This window comes from Porites lutea, chromosome 9, assembly GCF_958299795.1.
Source record: "Porites lutea chromosome 9, jaPorLute2.1, whole genome shotgun sequence".
Taxonomy (NCBI): Eukaryota; Metazoa; Cnidaria; class Anthozoa; order Scleractinia; family Poritidae; genus Porites; species Porites lutea.
Genome location: NC_133209.1, coordinates 6,231,782 through 6,248,195, shown reverse-complemented (window position 1 = coordinate 6,248,195; position 16,414 = coordinate 6,231,782). Strand labels below are relative to the sequence as shown.

Sequence of the window (16,414 nt, the reverse complement as noted above, 5' to 3'; positions counted from 1 at the left end):
TCAAGGTTGCATTATGTCTCCACGCGTAAAAGAAAACTGTAGTTAAGGAAAAATCAGGGAGTTTTTGACACAAGTGCATGAGTATTTTTGACAGGATAACGTATACAATTAGATATATATTAAGCTAAGATCTGGCAACACATGTACATATACTAAGGCTCCTGACTGAATAAAATTTCAAGTTTCGTTCCCCTAGTCAATGAATTTCAATCGTCATAATTAAAGAAGAAAACTTTCAGGTTCTTCTACTAGGTAAATACGTAAATACAAATGAAGGTCATTGAAAAAAATTCGAGACAAGTCATATTTCATCATCTATCTTTTCTTTGAAATGAAGCGATTCGTGTTAAATTGCAAAAATATCCAAACTATCAAAGAAAAATGAATAGAGAAAGACTGAAGCGTTGGGGTCATTGTTCTCAAAATACTTATAGATGTCACGATGAAACGAAGCTGGTTTCCCTTATTTCACTGTTGAGTTGTGCGCGCTGATTTTACAGTTCTGGACGAAAATAAGTTGCTGCCTTCTTCAACGATGAAACTTTTTGGACGTAAACATACGTACTGTGACGTCACTATGGCAGATAACCATCCATAAATCTAGAACAAAAGAAAGAAAGTACCAAGATTGTTTTGCTTTCTTTTAAAAAACAAGGTCTCTTTTCTTTTTGACCTAGCGCCTGAAGTCGACACGAGGAAGGTGGTTTGAACAATTTGCTTGTGAAAAGAGATTGAACAGTTTTTAGACCTATATAGGTAGATTATCGTTATGTTTTACATAATTAGACCCAATATCGAACACAAGGATACAAATTGTACGTTTTATGCTGCGAGCAGATGCTGAGTAGTAAAGCATCAGCTGAGAAGCGATGAACTGACGAACACATTTTGCTTATCACATACCCTTTTATTGGTTCAATTCATAGTTGTGGGTATAAAGGACTATAAGGGAGTCCTTCAATTTAAATACAAATACTTCATGATTTTTGTTTTATTGGCAAGTCAGTGACAGTCATACGAAAATAATTTAACACTGTTTGCGCGCGCCACCATGTAAAAACTTAAAGGAATTAGAATGACGCAAGAAGAGCGTTACGATTTAAAACTGAGTTATAAAGATACCGCTGGACACACCTACTAAAAATCATCCTATAAAATGTAAATCCATAATGTAACATCTAAATAACGACAGGACACTTCCCGGCCAAAGGAACCACAGGAGACCCAAAGGTTAGCTTGCTGCTCCCCTGGAGGCTAGTAGCAATAGAAACGAGTGAAGAGTTGTTCCTGGCTCCTAGAGTGAAACTGCCCTTTGTGTCTTTTACATTGCTTTTAGTTGAACTTTACCTGCTGGAAATTTGGCCTTTTGGAGGAAGGTTTCAGACAGTCGCCAATCAAGACCTTGAAAGTTTGGCTCCAGTTGCCAGGGATCTTCTGTAAGCGAGGGTCAACTTTTCCCTTTGTTAGTTGTTTTACACTTTTGACATAATTAAGAGGATGCTTTCTTGTGATGCATTCCCAGACGAGAACCCCGAAGTTGAACACATCACCAGCCTGGTCAGCGGGATTACCAATGAGTTGTTCAGGCGCCATCCAGCCATACAGCGTTTCATGATGGCTGATGGAATTGCAAGTGCAGTCGCCATTTACTTGTTGTGCAAATTCAAAGTTGCAAATCTGGCGAGATTCAAGTTGCAGCCATGGTTATTGATGTGTTATTTAAAAGTAAGAACCTTCAAGAGAAACAGTTTTAAGACTCAAAGAATCGCCTTCATACGTGCATGTAGTTAATACACGGCGAGGAAAGAAAGAAAGCTTAGGCCCCGTTTATTTGGAGAAAACTTGTTCCGAGAGAGAGAATCACCCTCTCAGCCCAGTCATCTTAAGGGAGCGTTTATGTGACCCCTTTCCCGAGCCATTAGGGAGCTTAAGCAACAACGACGACGGCCACAAAAACGTCACTTAAAAAGTGAATTCGTGCTGCTGTAGGCGAATTTTTTTTTTGGACTTGAATTCTAAAGGACCGTATCAACGTTCAGAAAAAGAAAAAGAAAAAGAAAGTCTTTGTCTTGTGTTCACGCCCTCTACAAAACGTGAAATCAGACAGTTTCACGTCGTAGTCGTGCAACGACGGCAAAGAAAGGTACAAAAAAGCGTGACGCACGTGCAGAGTGCATCATGTTGTTTTTTTGTTGTTCTTGTTGCCGTCGTCGTCGTCGTTTCTTAAGTTCCCTATTGTCTCACCTTGATCGAGTTGACCCGGCTGGGAGAACCAAATTGCTTATAGACCTTACATGTTGACGAGTTGGCCCGGCTAGTAAAGTGACCCTACCATTGAAAAAAAAGAGGGTGACCCGAGCCAACTTTTTGCCTTTCATGTTAACGAATCGCCGAGTTTTGTAAGACGGGCTTGAACTCTGAGGGCCACAAATGCAGTCCGAAATTATTTGTAGCGTGGAAAGCGTAAGCCGCAATAAATGAGCAACTAAGAAACGAACCTTTGCCGTACAGTTCTCAGTCAATACCACACTAGGTGATCCCAGATAACAGTGAATGTAACCTCGCTGATGAACAAACTGCATTGCGCATGCTACGTCTCGGCTGAAACGCAGAACAGTGTCCTCATCAAAGACAGTCTTGTTCTCAAGAAGGAGCGTTCTTAAGAAGCAACGTTCTACGGGCTCTAGCACAAGTCCCCGCTTTAAAGGATCCGTACTATCATACACGGCCATAAGAAGGAGGATATTTGGATGCCGCAAGTCGCTGAAAAAGAAAGAAAAACGTGTCATTCCATTCCTCCAGACATTATCATAAAATCTGTTGAGATTGATCTTCCGGAAAAGGAGGGTTCTTTAGAGAACGGTTGCTTTGAATAGCAACAAAGGAATGATCGAGGGAGGGAGTCTTTAATTAGCCGAGTGCTATGCAAGGGTTTAGAACAATAAATCCGTCTCGCGCCTCGCGCGTAACGGTTATTCCTACTAATTTGCGCGCAGCTAGACAACGACTGTTGTACATGCTATGATTTTTCGGAGTGAGTAACAAGTGTACTGTGAAACCCAGTGAAGCCAATACCAAGCTATTATGAATACTGATACTATTAATAGTGATTATAAAGAGGTCACGAAGTAAGATATGTTCGTAAGTGCCGTCTGTGATCTCCGCGGCGATGTGCGTAGCGATACTAAATCAGGCTGAATTTTACCTTAGCAGAGAGACTTCATTTGAGAACTGCTCTTGTTGAACTTCGTCCATCTCTTCCCACCTGTATCTCTTCAACGTCACATAATGGCCTCTTAGTTTGCCTTTTATGTAATAAAAAAAGGTTTCGTGGTAATACACATGCTGCTCATAACACTCCATTTCCTCGCTGTGCACCCGGGAAACTGGCGCTCTAAAGCCATAGCCAGGCTGACTATTGCCTGAAAATGAAACGAAAAATTTGGTGTTCTTGTCGTTTTCTTGTCGGTAAGTTATCGGTAGCTTGCCGGTTGCCAGTCGATAACGTGTCGGTACCATTTTAGTAAGTGGAGAATGCACGGTGCATCTAAGGAATTGATACTCCGGATGGATTCATTACATCAGATAGAAATGTCTAAGATATCTACTGAAAGCGGATCTTCTTATAAAAAAAGGGGGAAAAAACCGATATCCGCCCCATCTCTGCCGTCTCACACCTGACGTTGGCGCGCTAAGGAATTCATCCATTAGCTGATTTTTCGAAACAGATCCAATTTAAAGCAACTAAGATGCAATTAAGAGTCTAATCTTAAACCGCCCAATTAAATGCATCCATGTCACCGTGACTTCTGCATGTAAAATGCTTCTTACCAAAATGGTTAGGTGTCTTTTTGTGTTCGGATGCTGTCATAAAGTCTTTCGTTGCTCTCTTTTTCTGTACCAACCGAAGTAAGGCATGAAAAAACGTTGCGATGAGAAATAATCAAGTCCATTGTGACGTTATTTGTCTTGCGCGCGCTTATCTTTCCTGCGCTCTGGTAGTCAAGTTCAAATGGATGTACTTACCGCCGGTTTCCTAAATCGACAAAAATATGAAAGAATTAGGCGGGCTACCCAATGTGACATTTATACAGTCCACTGAAAGGGCTTAACCTTTACTGTAAAATATAGGCCGTGAAATGGGCCTAAAATTTCGTCAAAGAGGTATAACGTAGGACACAATTGAAAGTTTAATGAAAATCCTTGATTGTGCCGAATGCAGTTACAAGGGAGGATGTGTAGGAGTCCCCTCGCAGGATTCTTGCCCTATGACTGCTTAGCTTACTCTTAGAGGTAACCCCTGGGGATTTATATGTCCAAAGCGGCTCAGCCAATTAGGAGGCATTGAAATGTAAACGAGCCAACACTTAGAAATCACGTGACTGAAGTCGTCGCCTTTAATAACTTTTGACAACAATGCTGGAAATGGTGGTTTTATCAAAAAAATAAGAATGACCCAAAACTGTACGATTTATGTCAGCCTTTCATGTTTACAGGGACGTTTACCACGTAATGGGGTGATGATATTCTTCCCCTTGGCAGTTTTACTGCAAGCATGAAATGAGATCAAAATCCAGAGTGAGCCCCAGATGTTCTCCCAAGGGAATATCCAGGAAAAAGGTTTAGTGTAACCACACCCATTCTGTAACGAAGACCTATTTTTAAAGCTAATGTCAATGACGTTAATCCTTGAAATGATTTATCTCCGCAAATTATTTCTGGTAGGGGTAATTCATCAGCGAAAGTTCTACATAGAAACGTTATTGAAATGAATGAAGACCGATTTCGCGCGAACGTCCGCAGTTGAAAAGCATGTTATCAATATTCATTTAGCTATTTTATTGCGATTTTCACAAACATGCGAATTCTGAAGTTCAAAAGCCAACTGACGATTGCGGTTTTCGCTGCCGTCAATCATCTTAACGAACCTCTTAGAAAACAAAACTTCACTTTAACGGGTTCAAAAGGACAAGGTTTGTGATTGGTGATTGGTGGATTTCGATCCGTTTTGTGTGTTTCCGTGTTTCAAGGTTCGTTGCTTGTAATCGTAATTATGATTGACGGCAGCGAAAAACGCAATTGTGAAGGCGGCTTTTGAACTTTAGAGTTCGCATGTTTGTGAAAAGCGCAGTAATATATCACTGCACTTGTTGTTAACCCACTTTTGTAAGTTTTCATAGTATCCCTTGTTTTTGGATAAGCAAGCTTTTAAGGAAGAAATATTAGTATAGGTAATAGCATGATTTGTGGTGATATTTGGCATAAATACCACGAGTGATATTTCGAAATTTGAGACAATTTTGAAATATCATGAGTGGTATTTATGCCAAATATCACGTACAAATCATGCTATTATTTGTTTATACTACTACCCTCAACAGTTTTGTAATTTTCACATGTAGGTATTTCAAATTAAGCTGAAATACCACTGCTCTAAGCCAATCATCTTGCAGAAATTTCTCACGTAGTAGCATAACCGTTGAAAGTTGCTTTTCCTCCTTATTGTACATTTAAATTGGAGGATTTCACTTAATGAATGGTTTTGGGGGCCCAACCATTACATATCCAGGTCATTTTTAACTGTTAACTGTTGATGACTTGATCGCTTTTGAAAGATGTTTGGCAATTTTCTAGCTTCATGGCTACCGACTTAAGATTATGGAATTTTCGAGATGACGACGTAATTCCACCAATCATGTGAAGCCACCACTTTTTTCACGCGATCAACATGAACACAACATTACCCCTGCAAATTGCTTTACGCTAAAAATGACATGTCGACATGAAAAATATCCAGGCCAAGTATGAAAACCTATGTGACGATCCACTTTCAGCACCCCGGTCAAGATCGGCGCGGCGCAGCTTCGCTTCGTTACAGAAACCGCTACAAAATCACCGTTCTTGTGTGTTAATAAGAGCTCCATCCGGTATGCTTTTCGCTCTTTTCAAAGCTAATGTCAATGACGTTGATCGTTGAAATAATTTATCTCCGAAAATTTACCAACTATTTCTGTTAGGGGTAATTCATCCGAAAAAGTTCTACCGAAAGACTTTATTAAAATAAATCGAATGAAGAATGATTTCGCGGAAACGTGACGTTCTTTGTTGAAAAGCATGTGCTGATCAATATTCATTTTATTTCGTGGCTTTAGCTATTAAATATATCACTGCACTTATTGTTAAGACCTACTTTTGTAAGTTTTCATAATATTCCTTGTTTTTGGATAAGCAAGCTTTTAAGGAAGAACTACTAACGTTGAAAGCTACTTTTCCTTCTTGTAATGTTGTACATTTAAAAAAGAGGATTTCACCTGATCAATGGTTTTTGGGGCCCAACCATTACATATCTAGATCATTTTTTAAAACCGCTGTTATCTTACTGTTGACTTGAGATCATGGAATTGTCGAGATGACAACATAATTCCACCAATCGTGTGAAGCCACCACTTTTTTCACGTGATCAACATGAACACAACATTACCCCTGCAAATTGATTTACGCTAAAAATGACGTGTCAACATGAAAAATATCCAGGCCAAGTATGAAAACCTATGTGACGATCCACTTTCAGCACCCCGGTCAAGATCGGCGCGGCACAGCTTCGCCCCGTTACAGAAACCGCTACAAAATCACCGTTCTTGTGTGTTAATAAGAGCTCCATCCGGTATGCTTTTCGCACCGGCGCAAGAGCTGTCCATGCAATATAGTGTAGTCTCGATGCAATATGGTGTAGTCCTAGCCTAAGACGAGTGCTTTGGAAATGATAGAGAGAGAACTAAGAGTGGCTTGAAATACTCCCACACCTTCGCTTTTTATCTGTCGAGGAGGCCTCGAGCGAATCACAGAGGTTTATTCAACAATGCATAGGGTCTTAATAACCTAGTCTGTATAAGCTCTAGCCAAGATATTTTGATTAACAAATATGGTAAATAACTTTCCATTTTTTTAAGAATTCAAGAAATTTTTAGTAGCCTGACTAAACACGTAGAGCTCACTTTCAAGGTTTCTCCGCTTCCAATTCATCTCCCTCTCCCTTGGGGACAGGGGTGGGGGGTTGATGTAGTACAAGTGGACAAATAAAGCAGAGACGGTTGTATATCCCAAGTTACAGCTTTTATTTTGCGCTTCAATCATTACCAGAAATAAATGGCGATACATAGTTATTATTTACTTCCCTACTACGATGAGTTTAATCGCCCTGGTAACAAAACTGTTGTGGATACTACTTTCGACAGCAACAGAAGCTGAAATAAGGATAACTGTAGTTCATGACAGTTTCGTCAGAACTAGACACCTCACTGCCTCCGTTGGATGCACGGTTACAATGGTAGTTGTAAAACGCGCCAACGACCATTCCGTTCTTTGTGGCCTTGCCTTTCTTTCCATATATAGAAACCTCTGCGTCACAGTTGCGGTAAGCAGTCTGGGCACAAATCTGAGCACAAGTCTTCCTCTCAGCGGTGTTTCTGGTCATCACCTTGTTGTCACAGCAACCAGTCCCTCCTGAGGATGTGCTCCCTCTGCAGGCAGCAGCAGCCGCCATGTGGAGAGACTGCCACGCCAAGTCGTACGCAGAGTATTTATCATAACCTGCTTCAAGAAGGTTGTGGGGCAGACGGCCATTGCTGTCGAGCTTAGGGAAGCCAGAAGGTTTGCCCGCTTTTGCGAGTTCTGCTTTTAAGTTGGCGACCTGAAAAGGATTCCAAGAACGAAAAACAGAACAAAATGAAAGGAACGCGTTGACTTGTTGCTTACTTGCTTCTAAACAAACTCACTTTCTCTCTTTGATAGCAGGAAAAGTGATTTTATTGCCCACACTTTCTATAAAAGGGAAAGTGGAGAATGCCAAGTGGTTTGTAACCTTACTTTGGTAAAAAACAACGGCTTATTTTTCCTGAAAAAATATGATGAATCAATCACTAGTTTTGAAAGTATTCTTATACTTCATGATGCACATGAATAACTTTAAAAAGCAAAGTAAATAGATCGGTAACTTTATCTAAAAGGGACTAGCTAGTAGCTAATGCTGAGTAGGGGACGTAGACTTAATTAAGTTTATTAAGAGTTTTTAGTTGAAATTTAGGCTTTATATAGCAAAATGAGGTAGAAATCTCCAATTAGGATTAGCGGGACTTGGTGTTTATTGCTCTTTAATATAAACCTCAACTACGAGGCCAAACAAAATAAATCAGCCCAAAAAAGTGGTAATTAACCATTTCTCTGTTTATTCACTGTATGTTGAATCAACAATTTTGCAGAAAACATCTGAGGAAAAACAAACTGCAAAGAATCTTTTGTAAAGGATCGAACGGAGAGTACAGTAAAGAATATTAAATGGCATGAAAAAAGCTCTTTCTCTTTCTTGATTTTTTTTTAATTATGCGCCAATTCCAGAATTAAGCGTCGATAATTTGAAAATAGAAGCTCACCTCTTTCTCTAGTTTTTCCACTTTTTTTGCCTGACCTACAACAAAAGAAACAGATAAGCGTGAAAAAATAATATATATTTTTAGTAATACGTGGCTAATTTCTGGTCTACAAGATTTTGAATTTATGACAAGTGATCCGCGACATCTGTCTTTACAGTAAAGTTGCTTTCTCGACTTTTAATAGTTATTTGTAGACAGCAATTAAGCCCAAATAATTAAATTGTGCGTTAAGTTAATTTGAGAATGATCAAAGTTAATTTCAGTATTGGTTTGATGAGAAAAAAAACAAAATGCGTTTGTTGTTGAAACACAACTACCCTCAGCGAGGGGCCATCACTTTTTCTCCGTTCTAAATATCTTATTCCCTCTTGAACTTCACTGACCTGAATTATGTGTATCGCTGTACTGCGCTCCGGCAAGACAGGAAACTGCATCCGTCTATTTTACAAAGAGAAAGCAATATCTCAGTAATTTTTGACAGGTGAAGGACTAAGTTAAGGTTAAAATGCAGTACTGTAACTTCAAGGCTCAAGCCGGCATTCTTTAGCGGCGGAGACAGTTACCAAACACTTGCTTTGGGGGCAGCGCGACAGAATACTCATTGCTTCGGATGTCGAAGAGACTTTTCTGCCCAAAGCGACTTGCTTGGATGGGAAGGCATTAAGAGCCAGGATAATGAAAACAATCTTAAACGATGCGACCTTCATCTTCGCTCGAAACAGTTTGAAATGCTGCGTTGTAAGGAACTATTGTCTGTTATCCGTACCGGCAACGTCATTCTTTACTTTTAAAACAAAGGAAAGAAACTTGTCCGATAATCGTGTTCTACTACTGGAGGGCTGAATGTGAAAGCGAAGGTCACGATCATATTAGACAAAAGAAAAAAGTAAATTTATTGAGTCTATTTAGATTTTTTTTCACAAATAGCCATTCTAATTAATTTGCTTTATTCACTGTCACCTATCGGATAATTATTTGTACGCAGTTCTGAAAAAACTAAAACACGACAAATACTTATTCAACATTAAGAATAATCACTTCAATGTTAACAAAGAATTTATGTTATTTCTCCTTTAAGAAAAATGGCTTTTATTATGATGAATAACTTAACACAGTTGATGTACATGTAGTTAGTTTAATCGACACGTTTGATCGCAACTCTTGAAATTTTGAAAACACAACTTCATAAGTTTTCTTTCCTCAATCATGTGCACTGCCGGTACTGGTGCCTTAAAAAAACCCAGCCATCCATTAGACAACCCAGGACAATCCCAAACCTGCCCCTGATTTTGAACTAGGAATATTTTACCTCTTCGTCGAGTGCTATCTTCCGAATGGTTGACAGACTGTGTTCATTACTTGAAATCTTGACAACGACGTAGCTACGACGCGAAGATTTCCGACTGAGCTTTCAAAACAGTATCGAAGATCTTAATTTACAGACGACCCGGAAATAGGCGACAAAGGATACAGGTACGGAAAATGGCTTGACCGTGACGATATTAGTGAGGATTAAACTCACAGAAAATTGATTTCAACGATCGACTTGAAGACAACTTGCTTTGGGGGAACTTTGAGAAGTGCCAAAAAGAAAAAAAAAAAAAGCATTGTACTGCTCTGCTTAAATAGCTAGTTAACTAATTGATGCTAATGTGTCGAGTCAACAGGCTTCAGGAAAATTCCTTTCAAGAAAGGAGAAGTTATTACAAAGGGATACAGAGATGTTGAAACATTTTAAGGACTTCAAATTGCTCGGTTTATCAAATGTCGAGAACAACCCTTTAAAACACTTGTGAGAGACCGCTACGTGAGGGAAATATTCTCACTTTAATAAATCAAGACGTAACTTATATAGCCTACTTAAATATTCACATCGCCACATCACGTAACACTAATCTTAAAAACAAAGACAGCAACGCTTTGGCACTCGTCACACCCTTCTGACCTGGATGTTACTAATAACTAGGAAAGGGAAACGAGAAAATGAAAAATGAGAACCAAACCGAAATTCATTACCCATTCCCTGTGTTGTTCCATTTTTTTCTTTTTTCCACCACCCGTGCTCGCTTCCCGTTCCCTATCCCCGGTGGCCTCCTTCCTCGTAATCTCCGAGATTATATAACTCAATAAATAATACAATTTGCATTGATAAGGCAGAGCAGTGAAAAGAATAAAAATTACCCAGGGAATACAATAGTAGCGGGGAAGCTCGTCGGAAAAGTTTACAAACACCCTCAAATGTGAAAGGTAGCAGAATTACTCACATTTTGGGCGCGGCTGAACCCGTAACCCCCAAGAGGTATAAAAATGCCCCTTGAATATCCTCCGTGAGCTCTAATGGCGGTCTTTTGAGGCCAACGCGAACGAAGCGGTACGAGTCCCCTAAATGGTGGGGCGAAAAACCACTTCATTTTTGTAAGAAAGTCAGTCCTTGGGGTAAATTATAAAAGAGTAGCTTGTTAAACTGCTCTCTGGAAAAGGTACTTTCAACAAAAAGAGTCTTATACGGATTATCTTGATGTTCTCTTGTTATGACTAGTGGGTGGGTGGGTGGGAGGGGGGTTATTTAAATATGGTAGAAGTGGGCAAAGAAAGCAGACGCGGCTGTTTTTCCCAAGTGAAACCTTTTATTTTGTCTTTTAATCATTACCAGAAGTAAACGGTGATAGATTGTTTTTCTATGTTTCCCCACTACAATGATTTAATCGCCCTGTAACAAAAAACGTTGCAGATGCTACTTTCGACAGCAACAGAAGCTGAAATAAGGATAACTGTAGGTTCATGACAGTTTAGTCAGAACGGGACACCTCACTGCCTGCGTTGGCTCCACAGTTAAAGGCGTAATTGTAAAACGCGCCCACAATCATTCCGTTCTTTGTAGCCTTGCCTTTTTTTCCATATATAGAAACCTTTGCGGTACAGTTGCGGAAAGTAATCTGGGCACAAATCTGAGCCTAACTCTTCCTGTCAGCGGTGTTTCTTGTCATCACTTGGTTGTCACAGCAACCAGTTCCTCCTGAAGCAGTGCTACCCCTGCAGGCAGCAGCAGCCGCATGTGGAGAGACTGCCATGCCATGTCGTACGCAGACTACTCTGCCGCACTTACCATTTCATTTCTAGCGACACTAGTGTCCGTGGCCCTCAATACTCTTTTGTCATCAAGAAGGCGTTCTCTTGCCAAACGTCTGGCTTGGTCTGCTGCATCTCCTGTCGCCGTTGGCCTGCCGTCTATATCGGCGAAACAGGGCGTACTTTAAGACAACCTTTTGGCGAACACCTTCGGAGCATTGAAAAGAACTTGCCGGGGTTTCCTGTGGCTGAACATTTTAACACGGCTGGTCACTCAATCGACGACGCTTTGGTTCTAGGAATGATGCTCTCTGTAGATAACGCGCAACGGAAGCGCCTGGAAATGTGACTGAGATTCAACTTGGCACCAGTCAGCCGCGCGGTTTAAACTCCGACTTCCGTTATAATAATAATTAATAATGACTTTAATAGTAACATCCTCGTGAGGTTTTTCAGGAACTATTTACAAACTATTTACAATTTATAAAAGCAAAAATGACAATAAAAACTCGAAATCACAATTTATGATGGTATTCTACTAAATTCTAGAGCTTATGAAGGAAATGTCTGCCTCAATAGTGTGTCTTTCAGGGCGCGCTTGAAAGATGCCAATGAGACACTTTGCCTAAGTTCATTATGCAAGTTATTCCAAGTGTAGGCCCCTCTGTAGGAAAATGTGCGCTGGCCTATAGCCGTTCTGTATAGCGGAATCTGCAAAGAGTTCCGTGTACGAGTGTTACGAGTACGTATATTTGAGCGCTTGGTAAACTTGCTCTTTAAATATTGAGGCGCAAGATCGTTCTGACATTTAAAGGTCAAAACGGAGTCTCTATAGAATAATTGTTCTTTAACAGGAAGCCAGTTTAGCTCTCGAAGCAAAGGTGTTACGTGGTCAAACTTCCTAGAGTTTGTTACGATCTTGCTGGCAAAATTCTGAATAGATTGTAGTCTGTTTATATTCTGGAGTGTAGTATTTGACCATACAGATGAGCAGCAAAGCATCTTACTAAAGACTAATGACGTTATTAACAACTCTAGTGTTTCCATTTCGAAGCTCCTTTTGACTCTATTTATTTGGCAAAGCTTTGCGAAACAAGATGACACTACACATGAAATATGGTGATCGTAGGTCAGATGGGGGTCAAGAAAGACTCCCAAGTCCTTGGCAGAGTCTGTTGGCTTCAGTGTTTTACCTAAGAATACCACTCTAGTGTTTTCTGGTAACCTGCTTAACATCTGTCTGGTACCGAGGAAAAGGAGTTTAGTTTTATCGGGATTGATAAGTAGATGGTTCTCACAGCACCATTGAGCTACACTGTGAAGGTCTTGTTCGAGCTTTTCAATGGCAGCATCAAGCTCAACGAGAGGAAATGACATGAATAGCTTTGAGTCATCCACATACGATTCTAGGTTGCAAAAAGTCGGTGCCGTGGGTAAATCGTTGACATAAATGCAGAACAACAATGGTGATAGGATTGCGCCTTGAGGAACTCCGTTTCCTCTAGGCCGCGCGCAGAGCCGCGCGTGCACTACAAAGTCTTTAATTTTTATTTCTAATTTATGGCGTATATAAACCTTGCAACGATTTCAACGAACTGGTAATTCCACTGATGAAGGACCAGGCTCGAAACGTTTGGAAAGGATAACTTCAACCTAAAGACGGCACTTTTGTTCATGATTTATCTATTATTTTTTAATGAACATTTTTGTTACTTCCACGCTGATCATAACCTACTTGTTGTGCAAATTCAAAGTTGCAAATCTGGTGAGATTTAAGTTGAAGCTGTGGTTTTTTACGTGTAATTCAAAAGAAATAGCCTTCTAGAGAAACAGTTTATACTAAAAAAACCGCCTCAAAATTATTGCAGTAATGTAGTTAATAAATGACCAGAAAATATAGCTAAGTTATAGCTATATAGTTATTTATATGGAGAAAACTTGTTTCGAGAAAGAGGGTCAATCTCCCAGCCGAGTAAACGTAAGCGAGTGCTCATATGAGAAAAAAAGTTGACCACTTTCCCGTGCCAAAAGGGCTCGCGCACGCTCTGGTTGTCTTGCCCTCACCGAGTTGACCTGGCTGGGTGAGCCAAAAAGTTTATGTGAAGAAAAGTTGGACCGCCTAGTAAGGTGACCCTACTATCGAAAAAGGGTGACGCGGCTGCTTAAGCTGGCCCTATCCGAGCCAACGTTTTCTTTCACATGTAAATGATTCGCCAAGAAAGAAGAAATGTAAGAAAAGATGTCTCGCCCAGCGACGTTCGAGGGCAGGCGAGTGACAAATTTTAAGGACTTGAACTCCAAGGGGTCACATATCCAGCCCGAAGTTATTTGCAGAAGCGATGGCTTAACCCGCGGATAATGAGCAATCTAGAAAACGAGCCTTTGCTGAAAAGTTCTCAGTTAACACCACACTAGGTGATCCCAGATTGCAGTGATGATAACCTCGCTGATGAACAAACTGCATTGCGCATGCTACGTCTCGGCTGAAACGCAGAACAGTGTCCTCATCAAAGACAGTCTTGTCTTCAAGAAGGAGCTTTCTTAAGAAGCCACGTTACACGGGCTCTAGGACAAGTCCCCGTTTTAAAGGATCTGTACTAGTATACGGCCGTAAGAAGGAGGATACTTAGATGCGCAAGTCGCTGAAAGGAAAGAAAGATGTGTCTTTCCAGTCCTCCGGACTTTATAATAAATCTGTTGAGATTGATTTTCCTGAAAAGAAAGGTTCTGTACATAACGATTGCTTTGGATAGTAACAAAGGAATGATCGAAGGAGGGAGCCTTTAATTAGCCGAGTGCTATGCGGGGGTTCAGAACAATAAATCCATCTCGCGCCTCGCGCGTAACGGTTATCCCTACTAATTTGCGCGCAGCCAGACAACGACTGTAGTACCTGCTATGATTTTTCAGAGAGAGTAACAGTTGTACTATGAAACCCAGCGAAGCCAATACCAAGCCATTATAAATACTGATACTATTTGTAGTGATTATAAAGAGGTCACGAAGTAAGATATGTTCGTAAGTGCCGTCTATGATCTCCGCGGCGATCTGCGTAACGGTACTAAATCAGGCTGAATTTTACCTTAGCACAGAGACTTCATTTGAGAACTGCTCTTGTTGAACTTCGTCCATCTCTTCCCACCTGTATCTCTTTAACGTCACGTAATGGCCTGTTAGTTTGCCTTTTATGTAATAAAAAGAGGTTTCGTAGGAATACACATGCTTCTCATAACACTCCATTTCCTCGCCGTGTACTCTGGGAACTGGCGTTCTGAATCCATAGCCAGGCTGACTATCGCCTGAAAATGAAAGGAACAATTTTGTTTGTTCTGTCTTTTTCTTGCCGGTAGGTTATCGGTAGCTTGCTGGTTGCCAGTCGATAACGTGTCGGTACCATGTCAGTAGCTGGTTGGCACATTTTTAAAAAAGGCTTGTAGGTCATTATTATGGTAAGGATGTGTTTGTTTGCGCATCAAAATACGGCGTCTTAGTGAGTGGAAAACGAATTTTTCCTCTTTTTAAGAAATTTGGAGAATACACGGTGAATCTAAATAATTGATACTCAGGATGGATTCGTTACATCAGATATAAATGTCTCAGATATTTACTGAAAGCGGGTCTTCTTATAAAAAAAGGGGAAAAAGTTATATCCGTCCCCTTTTTGCCGTCTCCCACTTGGCGTTGGCACGCTGAGGAATCAATCCCTCACCGGATTAATTAAAACCGCCCAATTAAATGCGGCCATGTTACCGTGATTTCCACATGTAAAATGCTTATTAACAAAATGGTTAGGTGTCTTTGTGTGTTCGGATGCTGTCATTAAGTCTTTAGTTGTTCTCTGTACCAACCGAAGAAATCCATGAAAAAACGTTGCGCCCTTAAATGATCAAGTCCATTGTGACGTCATGTGTCTTGCGCGCGCTTATCTTCCCTGCGCTAGTAGTCAAGTTCCGAAATGGATGTACTTTCCACCGGTTTTCTAAAACGACAAAGACATCAAAGAATTAGGCGGGCTATCCAATGTGATATTTATACAGTCCACTGAAAGGGCTTAACCTTACTGTAAAGTATAGGCTGTAAAATGGGCCTAACATTTCGTCAAAGAGGAATAACGTAGGACACATTTGAAGGCTTAATGAAAAACCGTGATTGTGTCGAATACAGTTGAAAGGGAGGATGTGTACTGCTGTACGCGCCAACACTTAGAAATCACGTGACTGAAGTCGACGCCTTTAATAACTTTTCACAACAATGCGGGAAATGGTGGTTTTATCAAAAGAATAAGAATGAACCAAAACTGTACGATTTATGTCAGTCTTTCATGTTTACAGGAACGTTTACCATGTAATGGGGTGATGATATTCTTCCCCTTGGCAGTTTTATTGCAAGCATGAAATGAGATCAAAATCCAGAGTGGGCCCTAGATGTTCTCCCAAGGGAATATCCAGGAAAAAGGTTTAGTGTAACCGCACCCATTCTGTAACGAAGACCTATTTTTAGAGCTAATGTCAATGACGTTGATCCTTGAAATAATTTATCTCTGCAAATTTGCCAACTACTTCTGGTAGGGGTAATTCATCAGCGAAAGCTCTACCGAAAAACGTTATTGAAATGAATGAAGAACAAGAGACTATAAAGGGGACAGAGAGGGCATCCCCCATATTCACCCTATTCCATAGGTAATTCGTCTCGAGTTATTTTTAGAATCGGGATAAAGTTACCTCGCGCGAGGCGTGGATGTTTCGTGGAGGTTTCGCATGACCAAACGCCGTGCAGAACATGTCGGGCGAGAGGCAATGAAGCGTAAACAGATCGAGAGCATTCCTGAATATTGAAGCGAAATGAGTCGGCGCTCACCTGGGAAAAAGGAATCGCTGGACTCTTTGACAACCCGTGAAATCAGTTTAACTCGAAGT

The 16,414-nt window shown here is 40.5% G+C and overlaps 2 protein-coding genes across 2 annotated transcripts; both read right to left on the bottom strand.

Annotated features, from left to right (window-relative positions):
* Positions 1–377: 377 nt before the first annotated feature.
* Positions 378–15,318, bottom strand: LOC140948190 (dual specificity protein kinase shkC-like). The gene is made up of 6 exons (XM_073397411.1): positions 15,249–15,318; positions 14,581–14,797; positions 3,206–3,547; positions 2,499–2,763; positions 1,348–1,677; positions 378–600 (listed from the first exon to the last, which is right to left on the bottom strand). The coding sequence occupies exons 1-6, from the start codon at positions 15,316–15,318 to the stop codon at positions 469–471; spliced, it is 1,356 nt and encodes a 451-aa protein (XP_073253512.1). The 3' UTR covers positions 378–468.
* Positions 7,103–9,063, bottom strand: LOC140947602 (uncharacterized). Its single transcript, XM_073396752.1, has 4 exons — positions 8,993–9,063; positions 8,813–8,867; positions 8,430–8,464; positions 7,103–7,690 (listed from the first exon to the last, which is right to left on the bottom strand). The coding sequence occupies exons 1-4, from the start codon at positions 9,029–9,031 to the stop codon at positions 7,223–7,225; spliced, it is 597 nt and encodes a 198-aa protein (XP_073252853.1). The 5' UTR covers positions 9,032–9,063; the 3' UTR covers positions 7,103–7,222.
* Positions 15,319–16,414: the final 1,096 nt, after the last annotated feature.